Here is a 12,485-nt window from a genome sequence, read left to right on the forward strand (position 1 = left end):
TACCCGGAAGGGGGGTTGTGTGGCTGTGGTGATAAGATCACTGGCATTAGCCATGGGGGCAGCCGGACCTTTTGCTGTTTCATCAGTGACAGAACTTCTGTCTGTGCCCCTGCGCATCTGCCTCCCTCGCTTACCAAGTCTTTGTGGGAATCTGATTTTCAGACACATGTGGTGCTGAAATTCTATAGCATCATCCAGATAGAAAGTGCTTTTTTAAAAAAATTTTTTTAAGTTTATTTTGAGAGTGAGCAAGCATATGAGCAGGGGAGGGGCAGAGAGAGAATCCTAAGTACGTTCCATGCTGACAGCCAGAGCCTGATGTGGGGCTTGATCCTCCGCATCTGTGAGATCCTGACCTGAGCTGAAATCAAGAATCAGCTGCTCAACCGACTAAGTCACCCAGGTGCCCCTAAAGTTGTATTCTTCACTGCAATCAGACCATATCTCCCCAGGTCTTCCCCAAACCTCCAGCATCTCTGTAAAATCCGAATTCAAGGTTCTGTGAAAGACAAATGTGCCACCTGAACCCCCTCAAAGAGAGGATAGAGGGAATGGGGTTGGATACTGGAAGCTTCACCATTAGACAGTATTTTCCTGTGTGACAAAGGGCTAACATTGGGCAGCAACAGGTGATGGAACCTTACTGGGCCCTGTTTTGTGTCCTGTTAAGGCATCAGTTAGAAGTTTCTCACTGGGACACCTGGGTGGCTCAGTCGGTTGAGTGTCCGACTCTTGATTTCGGCTCAGGTCATGATCTCGTGGTTCATGAGACTGAGCCCCGAATTGGGCTCTGTGGAGATCATGGAGCCTGTTTAAGATTCTCTCCCTCTCCTTCTGCCCCTCCCCTGCATGCATGCACCTGCCCCCCTCCCCTCTTTCTCTCTTTCTCAGAATATCTAGGGTTTTTTACAAACTTTGAACAGAGTATAAAGGATGGATGTCTGTTATTGCTCTAGTTGGGGATCAACTAAGCATATGACCATTCCTGAACCATTTGGTATTTAGAGCTAGCCTTTCATGATCACCTCTCCTACCCTGATGCTAGTTAGGCAGCAGTTATAGTTCAGCTCCTTTGGGAACAGGCAGCTCTCGTGGGCTTGCTCACCTACCCTCCAAAGGCGCGTAGGGCAGGGTTGAAATTCCTTGCCTGTGGTCACACTCCCAGCACTTCTTCCTGCAGTAGATCGGTCTGCAGTGTTGTTCTGCTCATAACATCACTAACCCTTGTGGTCTTTTTACAAAATGTGGAGTTTGAGGCTGAATTCAACTCGGGGACCTTTCCCAGAAAGGTGTGTTTAGCTCTTTAAACTCGGTTCAAAATGATCGCCATAAGTGTTTGAGGTGGAGCACTTGTTGAGAGCGGGCCAGCCTGCTTCATGCTTCTACAGATTCCTGGTTCTGCTAGCCAGGAGGTTGTCCACACTCTCTCCTGACGGGTGATCGAGGGGTTTGGGGGCAGAGCACTTAGGTTCCAGAACTGTTAGATCCTGCAACTTCCTTCTTACTTACCCCACAAAAAAACAAAAAACAAAACCTTGCTGTCTTGAAGGTAGATGGTCTTTACTCCCACCATCTAGACTGTAGGATCCGTTTAGGTATTGTTCCCATAGAACACTTCAATAGAAAGATCAGGGCTAAATGGGGGGACATTAACTAGTTTCTTTTTTAACCCCCCCCCTTAGGAGGAAAAGAGGCTCAGAAGTCAAACCAAAGAACCGTAAGTATAGTTAACATGCCTTTGTGTACTTCCCAGTGTGAAACTTAATTGCTAAAATAAGTGTTTTGGTAAAAATAATGGGTTAGGCAGAGCGTTTGGTGTGTGTGTAACTTATACATGTGTGCGTAGTTCCACTTGGGGAAGGTCGGGGCACCGGAGTGAAGGCTGAGCTCAGCTGATCTTGACCCAAGGCCCTTCCTCAGTGGTGGTCATTTCAGCAAGCAGTGTGTCAGGTGGGGGAAAGAGCATCGGATGAGCTGCTGTGTGCCCCATGCGTTGAAGACGGTGGGTGATTACGGCTGCTGGAGCTCAGTGACTTAAGACCACGTTTACTGAGCTTACAAGTCTGCCTCCTGGTGTCCGTCCACTGATCTTGGCCAGGCTTGGTGGAGATGGTGGGGACGATGTGGCCAGCCTGGGCGTGGTTTCGTGGCAGTGGCAGAGTACGAGGGCAGAGGTGGAGAGTGCTGTGAGCCTCTGTTGACACCCGGTTGGCTGAAGGAAATGTTGAGACTGGCCTGTGCCTAGGGGTGGGCAGAGCACCCAAACGGAGCGGCAGGGCCCATGGTGCCGATCCTGTGTGGGTGGTCAGCCATCCATGGTCGCTGATGCGGGTCACTTATCAGACCAGCTCTTGTGAACCTACATGGTGTCTACCTCTGGGCCAGACACTTGCTTTCTGCCACTGTGGGCAGAGTCCCCATTGGGTTACAGGAAATCGGTGGAGCCCTATCTGTGTGTGTGTGGCAGGGAGGTTTGTTTGTTTTAAGCAGCTGTTCATTTAAGCTATTTGTTTCATTTCTATGAAGTGTTGATGGCATTCTGAAGATCGTAAGTTCTGAAGTAATAAATGGCTTTCAGGCTTCCTGTAGGGAAGACCTGCCTTTCAGCGGAGAAGGCAAACCATGCCCTGGGCCCAAGGAGGGGACCCCATCCAGGCTCTGGGGAGGGGCCTCTAAGCCACCACTGGGGTGCTTGCAGAGGCGTCAGCCTCCCTGGAGCTGACCTGGGTGGATGTGTCCGGTTTTGTGTGACAGAACACCTAAACCGAAGCCCAAGGAGGAGCTGGACAGAGAAGGAAGAACGGGAGCGCAGGCTGAAACGGATGAAGGAGACGAGAGGGTAAAGACTTTTTAAGATTTCTTTTTAAGAATCTTTGTTTCTTAAATTCCACTTTTCTTCTGTTCTCATTTGGTCAGGACACATGGTGTGGGGCAGGGCTCTGGGTTCAAATCCAGCCCTACCCATGGGGCGACTCTGGGAAAGTTCCTTAACCCCCCTCGTGGGGGTTGGTGGTTGTCCCATGCCCGTGAGCGTTCAGCGGTCTGCTTCTCTAACGGTGGACTGGGCCTCTGTGCGCCTTGACGAAAGTGTGCGCGTCCAGCCGCTCTTGATCCTCCCCTCGGACGCACCAGCCACCGCTGTGCTCCCCTGCGTGCCTCCTGGGTTCCGAGTCTAGATCTCCCCATCCTGCCAGCCTCCCCCACTCAGCTAAGTGAACACATTTAAGCTCTGAAGCCTTACACGTGGAGTGGGGCTGGGCCTTCGTACAAGTCCAGGAGGGCAAGGTCACCTGCAGGGCGGCCCGGCTGCTGAACTCCGCGGGAGGGGGGCATCATGCACGGGGCCGCAGCACGGGACTCCCCGGCTCTGAGCCGTGTGGTCCCTGCCTAAGAGAAGCCCAACTGGGATAATCCCAGTATTGTCTCTGGCTTTTTGTCTGTCAAGATTTAAATTTATTTATTTATTTTTAATGTTCTGTTTCTTTTCTGAGAGAGAGACAGTGTAAGCAGGGGAGGGTCAGAGAGAGAGGAAGATACAGAATCTGAAGCGGGCTCCAGGCTCTGAGCTAGCTATCCGCACAGAGCCCGATGTAGGGCTCGAACCCACGAACCGTGAGATCATGACCTGAGCCAAAGTCAGACACTTGACAGACGGGCACCTGGGTGGCTCAGTCAGTTGAGATTTAGATGGTGGAGCCCAAGGTCATGGACTTGCTGGGTCACATACTTCCTTACTTCCAACCCGAATGGCAGCAGACATCCATTCTCATTCCGTGGCGCCACTTTTGGTGTCGCCGCCAGCATGCGCTGCCGCTTTACAGTGTTTTCCCTTTTCTGGCTAGATGTTGGTTATCTTGCCGTTGGCCCTTGCCAGAAATCCCTCCTGGGCCCTTCAGAGGGATCCGAGTGATGGTGTCGGGCCGCCTGTTCTCTGCAGACAGAAACCGGCGGGAGCTCTTGCCTTGTGCTAGAAAGAGATGGAAGGATCAAACATTTGAGCCTTTGTAATATTGTTGGCTCTCCAATTTTAATAAACCCACTAACAAACGTATTCATCTATGAATGTAGGCTCAATAAATTTATCAGAAAGGTAGCTCAGAAGACACTAGATTGTTTATATATAACAAGGAGTTGGTGACGGAGTTGGGAATTTTTATTTCGTAATTTCCATTCTAGATTGCTATGTTTTGTTCTTGCTTTTTCCTGCTGCCCTGATGCCTATCTGTATGATATCTTCACCTCTGACCAGATGACAGATGGAACTATAGGCATTTTGGTCAACATAAATTACATGGGTATAATATTCCCTTTTACACTGAACTTTCCTGGGACAGAGTTGGCACATGATGACTTAAATCTGGTCTTCTGCCCATTTTTATAATTTTTTTTGGAACAGAGTCGTGGCTTTTCACTTCTGTATTTCCTCTGGTTGCTTTTATGCTATACTGGTGGAATTGAGTATTTGTGACATAGACCACGAGCCTTACAAAATCTGAAAATGTTTTCTGGCTCTTTCTAGAAACGATCTGCCAAGCCCTGGCCAACTCTTGCTCATAGGGGGTTAGGGAATGGAGTTAAAAACGCGAAGTCTCCTCTCTGCCCTATAGACCTGCCTGGATCTTTCCTCTTTTCCAGTTTCACAGTGCTACGATCATTAACTGGTACTTTCAGTTTGGTCTTGCTCTTTTCTCAGAAACTAACTTTCCCCCTCTTCTTTCTCCACCCCTGCTTCACCCTCGCAGGATGAAAGGAGACCCAGAAGTCAACCCAAAGATCTGTAAGTGGTTGAAACGCTTGTGCTGTGCTTTGTATAATTTTTGTTACTGAAGTTACCGTTCTAGAGATCGGTGCTGATGTAGAGGTTTACGGGGAGGTGCTGACGCGATCGGAAAACTGGATCCGTTCTGGCAGGGTTGGATAAGAAATTAAGCTGGGCCTCCTTCCTGCCCCTTTCCCTCTGCCACTTGGGTGCCTGTCCCATCCCTGCACATCTCTTGGGTCTCTTCCCTTACGGCACTTCTCGCTTGGCCCACTTCGGACAGNTCTATTGCCCAGATACATTCTGAATATTCTGTTTTTCGGTAGGGACACGTTAGTTTTTGTTTTCGATGTGAGTTGGCAACAGGGTTATTCTGAGCAAAGATTTGGCATATGTTTGTTTGCCTAATAGAGCTGCCAAACGGAGACCTGAGGAAAAAGAACCTGAAAGAGTAAAACCACAAGTTTCTGAAGAAAAAGATGAGGATGAAAAGGTAAGCTCTTGTTTTTTTAATCCTGTGTTTCTTACATCCCAAAATGATTTTTTTTTTTTTTTTTTTAAANCATTCAAGCATCCCCCGAAGTAGGCCGCATAGAGCCGCAACCCCTCCTCGTGTTCTCCTCGGCCTGCGGCAGCTCTCCACTTATGTCCAAGTGTTTGCGTCAGGCCCTCCCGGTTCTCCCAGCCTCCCTCACCAGGGGTGACATTACTGAGACACTTATGGAAGAACTTCCTGCAAAAGGACTCTCTTCTTAAATATCCCCACAAGACCATCGTTAACACAATGCCAAGGTCTAGTCTGTCCAGGTTTCCCTGCCTAGAAAAAAGAAACAATGGGGACTCTTTGAATTGGACCCAAACAAGGGCTGTACAGTGAATTTGGTTTGTATTTGTCCTGTCGTCTCTAGAGTTTTGCTCCCTCCTCTTCCCTGGAATTTATGAAGGGAACTGGCTTACCCGTAGAGTTTCTGGGTCCTGGTGTTCTGTTGTGTGTATCCCTCTTGAGTGAAACCTCTCTCTCCAGCCCTGTCTCCTACGGACTGATGGTTAGGTCTGGGGGCTCGATCAGATGTGGCTCCAGTGGCCTCTGAGGGGGTGACAGGTGCTTCCTGTGACGTCACACTGGAGGCACAGTTGTTTGTTTATGGTGTTAAGATTGATTTAACCCTTATAAAGCCCCTCTCTGCTTTTCACCTCATTTTTAAAAAATTAAAAAAAATTTTTTTTTTTAAATTTATTTCTGAAAGAGAGAGAGTGAGAGTGTGAGCAGGGAAGGGTCAGAGAGAGGGAGATACAGCTCCAAGCTCTGAGCGAGCTGTCAGCACAGAGACCGACGCGGGGCTCGAACCCACAAACCGTGAGATCATGACCTGAGCCGAAGTCGGATGCTCAACCGACTGAGCCCCCCAGGCGCCCCTTTCACCCCATGTTTTTAACAGCCATTGCTTACATCTGTCACTGGGAGCTGCAAAGTGGTGATAGTCCACAGTTCTCTCACTGCTTCGTTCACCCAGAATAACTCCAGAAAAAAGTGTCCCCCTTTATTTTAATGGTAGCCCTCGCAGACTAATCCAGTACCGCCCTCTGGGTGGTTTAAACAACAGACGTTTATCTTTCCACAGTTCTGGAGACTAAGAGTCCAAGATCAGAGTGCCGTCAGGGTTAGTTCCTGGTGAGGCCTTTCTTCCTGGCTTGCCGACGGCTGCCTTCTCGCTGCGTCTCCCAGGCTCTGCCCCGTGCGAGTGCAGAGGGAGAGGCACCAGGCTCCCTCCTCTCCCCCTTCTGAAGAGGACACCAGCCCTGCTGGATTAGGGCCCGGCCTTAGAACCTCAGGCCCCTCCTTAAAAGCCTCCTCTTCATATACAGCTGCATTCGGGCGCAGGGCTTCAACATGAACTTTAGAGGGACTTAATTCAGTCCATAGACCCCTCATCAGTTGTTCACTTGCCTTGAGGTGCTGCTGCGGGTACAGGAAAGCTCAGCTGCTTTTTTTTTTTTTAATGGTCTTTATTAGGAGTCTTTTAAGGAAGTCTTTGGTTATAAGAATTTTGAATAGAAGACTCTAGACCTCACTGGTCCTTTGACTCTCTTCCTCTCTGCCTTTGACTAGGCTTTGTGATAACGGTGTGTAAAAAATCCTGGAGCACTGTCCAGCTGTAAAATACTTTTGCACCTTCTTTTGTTCTCTCCATGTAGGAAGAGAAGAGACGCAAAACTACATCCAAAGAACCGTAAGCACTTCTTTTTTCTTGGTACAAAGTGATTCATATTAAGATTCTTTCTAGAGAAAAAGATAAAGGAGTTTTAGTGAATTGCTAGAGCAGCCTTAGCTTAGCTCTGTATCTGATGGAGTCTGTGAGCTCAGGACCAGAACACTCCCAATTCTGCGTGAGACTGGTCCCCTGTGTGGTAGAGAGACTGAGGACCTGGCACCTCATCCCCCAAGGCAGCAGCCGGTGCTCACCTGTGTCAGTAGATTAGGTGTAATTTGGGTAGATTCTTACGTGTTCTGATAGGGTTTAAAAACAACAACTATCTTTTGCTTTATTCTCAGAACGGAGAAAAAAATGGCTCGAACCAAAACCATGGTGTCCTCCAAGGTAAACCCACAAGTGGGAATAAAGCCGGGTCTGCGGCGCCAGAGGGGGTGCCCAGAGCTGGCCCTCAGTGCTGTTTGTGTTCGTGCCCCCAGCCCAGTCCTCTGCGGTGCACTCAGTGCGGACAGTACCTGGACGATGCCGAACTGAAGTACGAGCAGCATCCCCCCGACGCAGTAAGTTCCGGCTCTGCTTCCGGCCTCCTCTTTTCTGCCTCCGCCTCTGCCTCACGGCCTCTGTCTCTCAGGTGGATGAGCCACAGCTGTTGACAAATGAGAGACTCTCCATCTTCGATGCCAACGAGTCTGGCTTTGAGAGTTATGAGGCCCTTCCCCAACACAAACTGACCTGCTTCAGGTAAGGGATCCCCTTCTGCTCCATTGTAATAGAGCACTTCCCTGAAGTTCTTGATATCCTAGCACCTGACCTGTAACCTTTCTCGAGGTTCCACCTCCTGGGTCAGAGCCCCAAAGATGGTGGGAGTGTAGTAGATCTCTGCTGTGTGGTTTGTGAAAATCGTACATGTCTAATCTTCAGTCTATGCGCATCCTAAAGCTCCTTCATTCAGATGAGGGCCTCCACATGCCAGGTGCTGACCTAGGTGTGTTGTGGGTAGAACAGCGTGGGTCCCTGCTTTCCTGGGGGCAGAAGCTAAGGTCTGCGTGTTGGATGGTAGTAGCTGTGGCACACGCAAAAAGCATGGTGAGCAGAGAGGGGCTGGGAGAGTGAGGGTGTTTGGAATGGAAGGGAAGTGACTTGAGCAGAACCCTTTGTGGCATAGAGCATAAGCCGAGGCAACAGCAGGGAAGAGCACCCCAGGTGGAGGGAACAGCAGATGCAGAGACTCAGAGGTGGGCTCCTGTCGGCTGTGGAGGACTCGGTGATGAGGCTGGTGTGGCTGGAGTTGTGGGAGCAGAGGGGCGGGGAGGAGGTTAGATCCCGCAGGGCTGTGAGGGCTGTGGTGGCAGCCCTCGAGTTTTTGGGGTGAAGGTCCTGGTGTCTGGACTGTGCCTTTGGCAAGGCCCAAGCAAACCTGTGAGGACGCGGTGTCCGTGTCCTGCACCTTCTGTTCCATTCTGCTCCCCGCTGGGGCTGCAGTTACTCTGAGGCTTCACTTCATTCCTTCATGGGACATGGCTTGGCTCCGGGACCAGCCCCACCGTTCCTTTCAGGCTTTGGCAGGTGCTTTTTCCCCTCCCCGAGGAGAATGGCGGGGGTGGATCGCCCCTACCGCACCTGTTGTGGGCCTCGGTGGGCCTCCCTCTCCTATCACCCCCGCCCCACGGCAGGTTGCGGGTTCTCTTGCCCTGAGAGGAGACCCCCAGCGCGTCTCTTCTGCAGCACGTTTCATACTCCCTGTGGCTGGCGGTTGGCTGTATCCCCTTCTCGAGCACGATCCGGATCCTGATCTGTGTCAGGATGCTGTCCCTCTACCAGTGATCTCCGGGGCCTGGCCCGACCTCTGCCTGGTGGCACAAGCGAAGTCTGCCGTGTCGCTGCGGCTGGTGCTCATCCCCTCGTTGCCTCCCTGTTGTGTGTCTCGGGAGAGAGAAGCTGTCCTCGGGAGAGGGGCAGCAGCTGGGGCCCGGGCTGTTGCAGTCAGCAGTGTCTGGGCCCGGGGGGACCTGGACTCCCTCCTTGAGAGCGGGTCTGCTGTAGACTTCTTCCTCAGGGTGGCGTGGCGGCACGAAGGACACACTTCGCAGGGGTGATGTCATTGGAGCCGGGCTGTCGGAGTTATTTAGGGACTCTGCTCGCCTCCGGTACTTGGGCTGAAAGTGGCAGGTGGAAACCAGACTTGGGCAGCGTCCATTCTATGAACTAGTGGGTCCTGCCTCTGCCTAGAACTTAGAACTTCTCCCTCTTGTCCCCTCTACTGACCGGGCCCACGGATGGCTTGTTGGGCTGGGCACTGTATCCTCCTCTTCTGCAAGTCCTCGGTATCCTCCCCTCCCTGACTGTGTCCATCTTTCCCACTGGACTCCAGTCCCAAGGGCAGAGCCATGACCCGTGTCTATCTACCATGCCTGGCACATAGTAGGAGATTCAGTTCAGGGTGTTGATGTTTGCATTACTGAAGCTCCGCACGGTTTCAGGATGAGGATTTCTGGCTTCCAAGGGCCTAGGCTGTGGGAGTTGGGGGCGGGGGTGCTGTGCTCTTGAGACCTGAAGAATCTGCGTGGCCTGCCTGGGCCTTTGTGCCATGGATGCCACCTCTGGCCTGGGGGGTGGTCTTTGAGGCCGATACCAGCAGTTCCATAAGTGGAAAGTCCCCCTCCCCCCAACACACACATACACACCCTGATTTCATGTTCTTCTGAGGTTTGACATTCGGGTGGAAGGACTGTGGGTGCCCTCAAGCTCCAGACTTACCCCTCCGAGTGCGGGACAGGTCTGTCCTTCCCATATTTTTACACCTGTTTCCATGCTGTTATGTAGTAGGTTTTCCTGCGCTTCTTATTAAGGTGAACTTCCTATAACATTAAGCACATATGAAACATGGAATAAGTAAATGCAGAGAAAGCAGAGTGGGGATTGCCAGGGGCGGGGATGGACTAGGAAGTACTGACTGTTTAATGGAGAGGAGGTTTTCTTTGGGGACAGTGAAAAACGTTTTGGAGCTAGATCAAGGTGATGGCCACAACTGTAAGCAGCATGTGTCTGAGAAGCCAATGTTTGTCCGCTAGCGGTGTGCTGAGGGAAGATGCAGTGCGTTGTTCCCTTGCGAGGTTTCCGGTCACCCCACCGCAAGACTCCCTGACCTCTTGGTGTCACCTTTGTAGACGCCTGGGTCTGCAGACATCAAGGTCCTCTTGATGCGTAGGTGGGAGAATCGGGGAGACAGTGGGTGAGGGCACTGTGCCCATCAAGTGTTCTGACTGCCGGGAAGGTAAGAATCTAGGACTTGGCGTGTGGTCCTGTCACCTTGGGTCTGAACTTGACTGTGCTCCTGCCTGCCTTCACTGGTCGCTGGTAATAACCGCTCTCTGTCGCCTGTCTAGCGTGTACTGTAAGCGTGGTCACCTGTGCCCGATCGACACTGGTCTCATTGAGAAGAATGTTGAGCTCTTCTTTTCCGGTTCAGCAAAACCAATATATGACGATGACCCGTCTCTTGAAGGTAAATGGAACATTCCAGGTTATGTTTGGGACAGAGATCTTAAAGCTTACCTGCAAAGCACTATTCAGCTGGCACTACTGTCCCTTAAAGTTAGGGCTTGAGACTGTGCTGTGAACGGGTATTAGCAGACTCGCTCTGGTGGCTCTGAGGACCCCCCGGTTTGGCTGACAAGAGAAGTCACCCAGGGGACACTCAGAGTGCCACTAGCCCTTCTGGGGTTTGATACGAGTCCTAGCTCTTAGTTCATTTCTTTTCAGGAAACTTTCTTTTTCCTAGGTGGGGTCAATGGCAAGAATCTCGGCCCCATTAATGAATGGTGGATCACTGGCTTTGATGGAGGTGAAAAGGCGCTCATTGGCTTCAGCACCTGTAAGTGTGTGGCCAGTTGTGGACTGTGATGGGATCTGAGAGGGGCCTTTGTTCCTACCCTCCCCTGGGCTGGGCTGGGCAGGACGGTTCAGGCTCACGTGAACGGCATGTGGCTGACTTGTGACCATGTGGGCACTGTGTCATTAGGATGGTAGACACCATTAGGAAACCATTAGGATGACTTTTTTGTAGGAGTTAACAGCTGGCCCTCCAGTTAGAAGAGCAAGTCCTGTTCTTACAGCTCAAACCCAGACCGATTCCAGAAACAAGAGAGGAGTCGAAATAAGGCCACTTGCCCAGTCTCCCATTCTGTCTCCTTTCTTCCTTTTTTTTTCTTTTTCTTTAATCTCTACACAGCAACGTGGGGCTGAAACTCCTGACCCTGAGATCACAAGTCATGTCCTCCACCCGTGGAGCCAGGCAGGCATCCCTCTAGCTGTCTTTAAGATTTTATTTAAGTAATCTTGTACCCAGTGTGAGGCTCGAACTCAAAACCCTGAGATCACGAGTCCCATGTTCCACTGACTGAGCTGGCCAGGCGCCCCCGTTCCCTAGCGGTCCTGGGCCACTTCTGAAGGGGCTAACTCTGAATGTACTTTGCGTCTTGATGACTTGTGCGGATGGAAGGATGGAATGACTTTCAGACCTGTTCGTAGGCTTCATAGACTCCTCCCTGCCCTCTGGCCATCATAGCTGCCATCAGATTCAGACCACTTTCTCAACTTGTGGTTTACTTCAGCTTTTGCCGAGTACATTCTGATGGATCCCAACCCAGAGTACGCGCCGCTGTTCAGTGTGATGCAGGAGAAGATCTACATAAGCAAGATCGTGGTTGAGTTCCTGCAGAGCAACCCAGACTCCACCTATGAAGACCTGATCAACAAGATTGAGGTGAGTGGCTCCGGGTCTTCGTAACCTGGGATCCTTACGTGGAGCACAGACGTTGCTGGAAAACTCCTGTCTAAAATCCGAAACTGTTTTTCAGTGTGATTAGAACAGTTTTGCTGAAGCCTAACTAAGAGAAACTTCTGATCTTTTTCTTAAAGACCACTGTTCCTCCTTCTGTGCTCAACCTGAATCGATTCACAGAGGATTCTCTCCTCCGGCACGCCCAGTTTGTGGTAGAGCAAGTAGAGAGTTACGACGAGGCCGGGGACAGTGACGAGCAGCCCATCTTTCTGACCCCCTGCATGAGGGACCTGATCAAGTTGGCTGGGGTCACCCTAGGAAAAAGGTAAAGATGCAGCAGGCATAAAACGGGAGACCGGAGACCAGAGAAGGTAGAGTGTCCTGGGCGCTCCTCCCCAGCCCGCTAACACGATGGAAACCTCTGTCCCAGGCGAGCTGAAAGACGTCAGACCATCGGGCATTCTGCCAAAGAGAAGGACAAAGGCCCCACTAAAGCCACCACTACCAAGCTGGTCTACCAGATCTTTGACACTTTCTTCGCAGAGCAAATCGAAAAGGATGACCGAGAAGACAAGGAGAACGCTTTCAAACGCCGACGGTGTGGTGTCTGTGAGGTAACCGCACCTGGGCCGGGCTCCCCACGCGATCTGAAGAACTCCTTTCTCCTGGCTGAGAGACCCCCCGCTCAAATGTGACCCTAAAATGGCCACTGGGAGAAAGTTATCAGGGT

General features: G+C 51.2%; 1 protein-coding gene across 2 annotated transcripts in view; it reads left to right on the forward strand.

Annotated features, from left to right (window-relative positions):
- DNMT1 (DNA methyltransferase 1) overlaps positions 1–12,485 on the forward strand; it is a 44,805-nt gene that overhangs the window by 15,875 nt on the left and 16,445 nt on the right. For both annotated transcript variants that reach the window (XM_077767938.1, XM_077767939.1), the window contains exons 9-21: positions 1,683–1,717; positions 2,755–2,839; positions 4,743–4,777; positions 5,171–5,252; positions 6,956–6,990; positions 7,314–7,359; positions 7,452–7,532; positions 7,604–7,713; positions 10,359–10,477; positions 10,754–10,846; positions 11,586–11,737; positions 11,893–12,080; positions 12,186–12,369. In XM_077767938.1, the coding sequence (XP_077624064.1) occupies positions 1,683–1,717; positions 2,755–2,839; positions 4,743–4,777; positions 5,171–5,252; positions 6,956–6,990; positions 7,314–7,359; positions 7,452–7,532; positions 7,604–7,713; positions 10,359–10,477; positions 10,754–10,846; positions 11,586–11,737; positions 11,893–12,080; positions 12,186–12,369 (1,245 nt within the window). The remainder of the gene's footprint in view (positions 1–1,682; positions 1,718–2,754; positions 2,840–4,742; positions 4,778–5,170; positions 5,253–6,955; positions 6,991–7,313; positions 7,360–7,451; positions 7,533–7,603; positions 7,714–10,358; positions 10,478–10,753; positions 10,847–11,585; positions 11,738–11,892; positions 12,081–12,185; positions 12,370–12,485) is intronic.

This window comes from Crocuta crocuta, unplaced genomic scaffold (assembly GCF_008692635.1).
Source record: "Crocuta crocuta isolate KB4526 unplaced genomic scaffold, BGI_CrCroc_1.0 scaffold115, whole genome shotgun sequence".
NCBI lineage: Eukaryota > Metazoa > Chordata > Mammalia > Carnivora > Hyaenidae > Crocuta > Crocuta crocuta.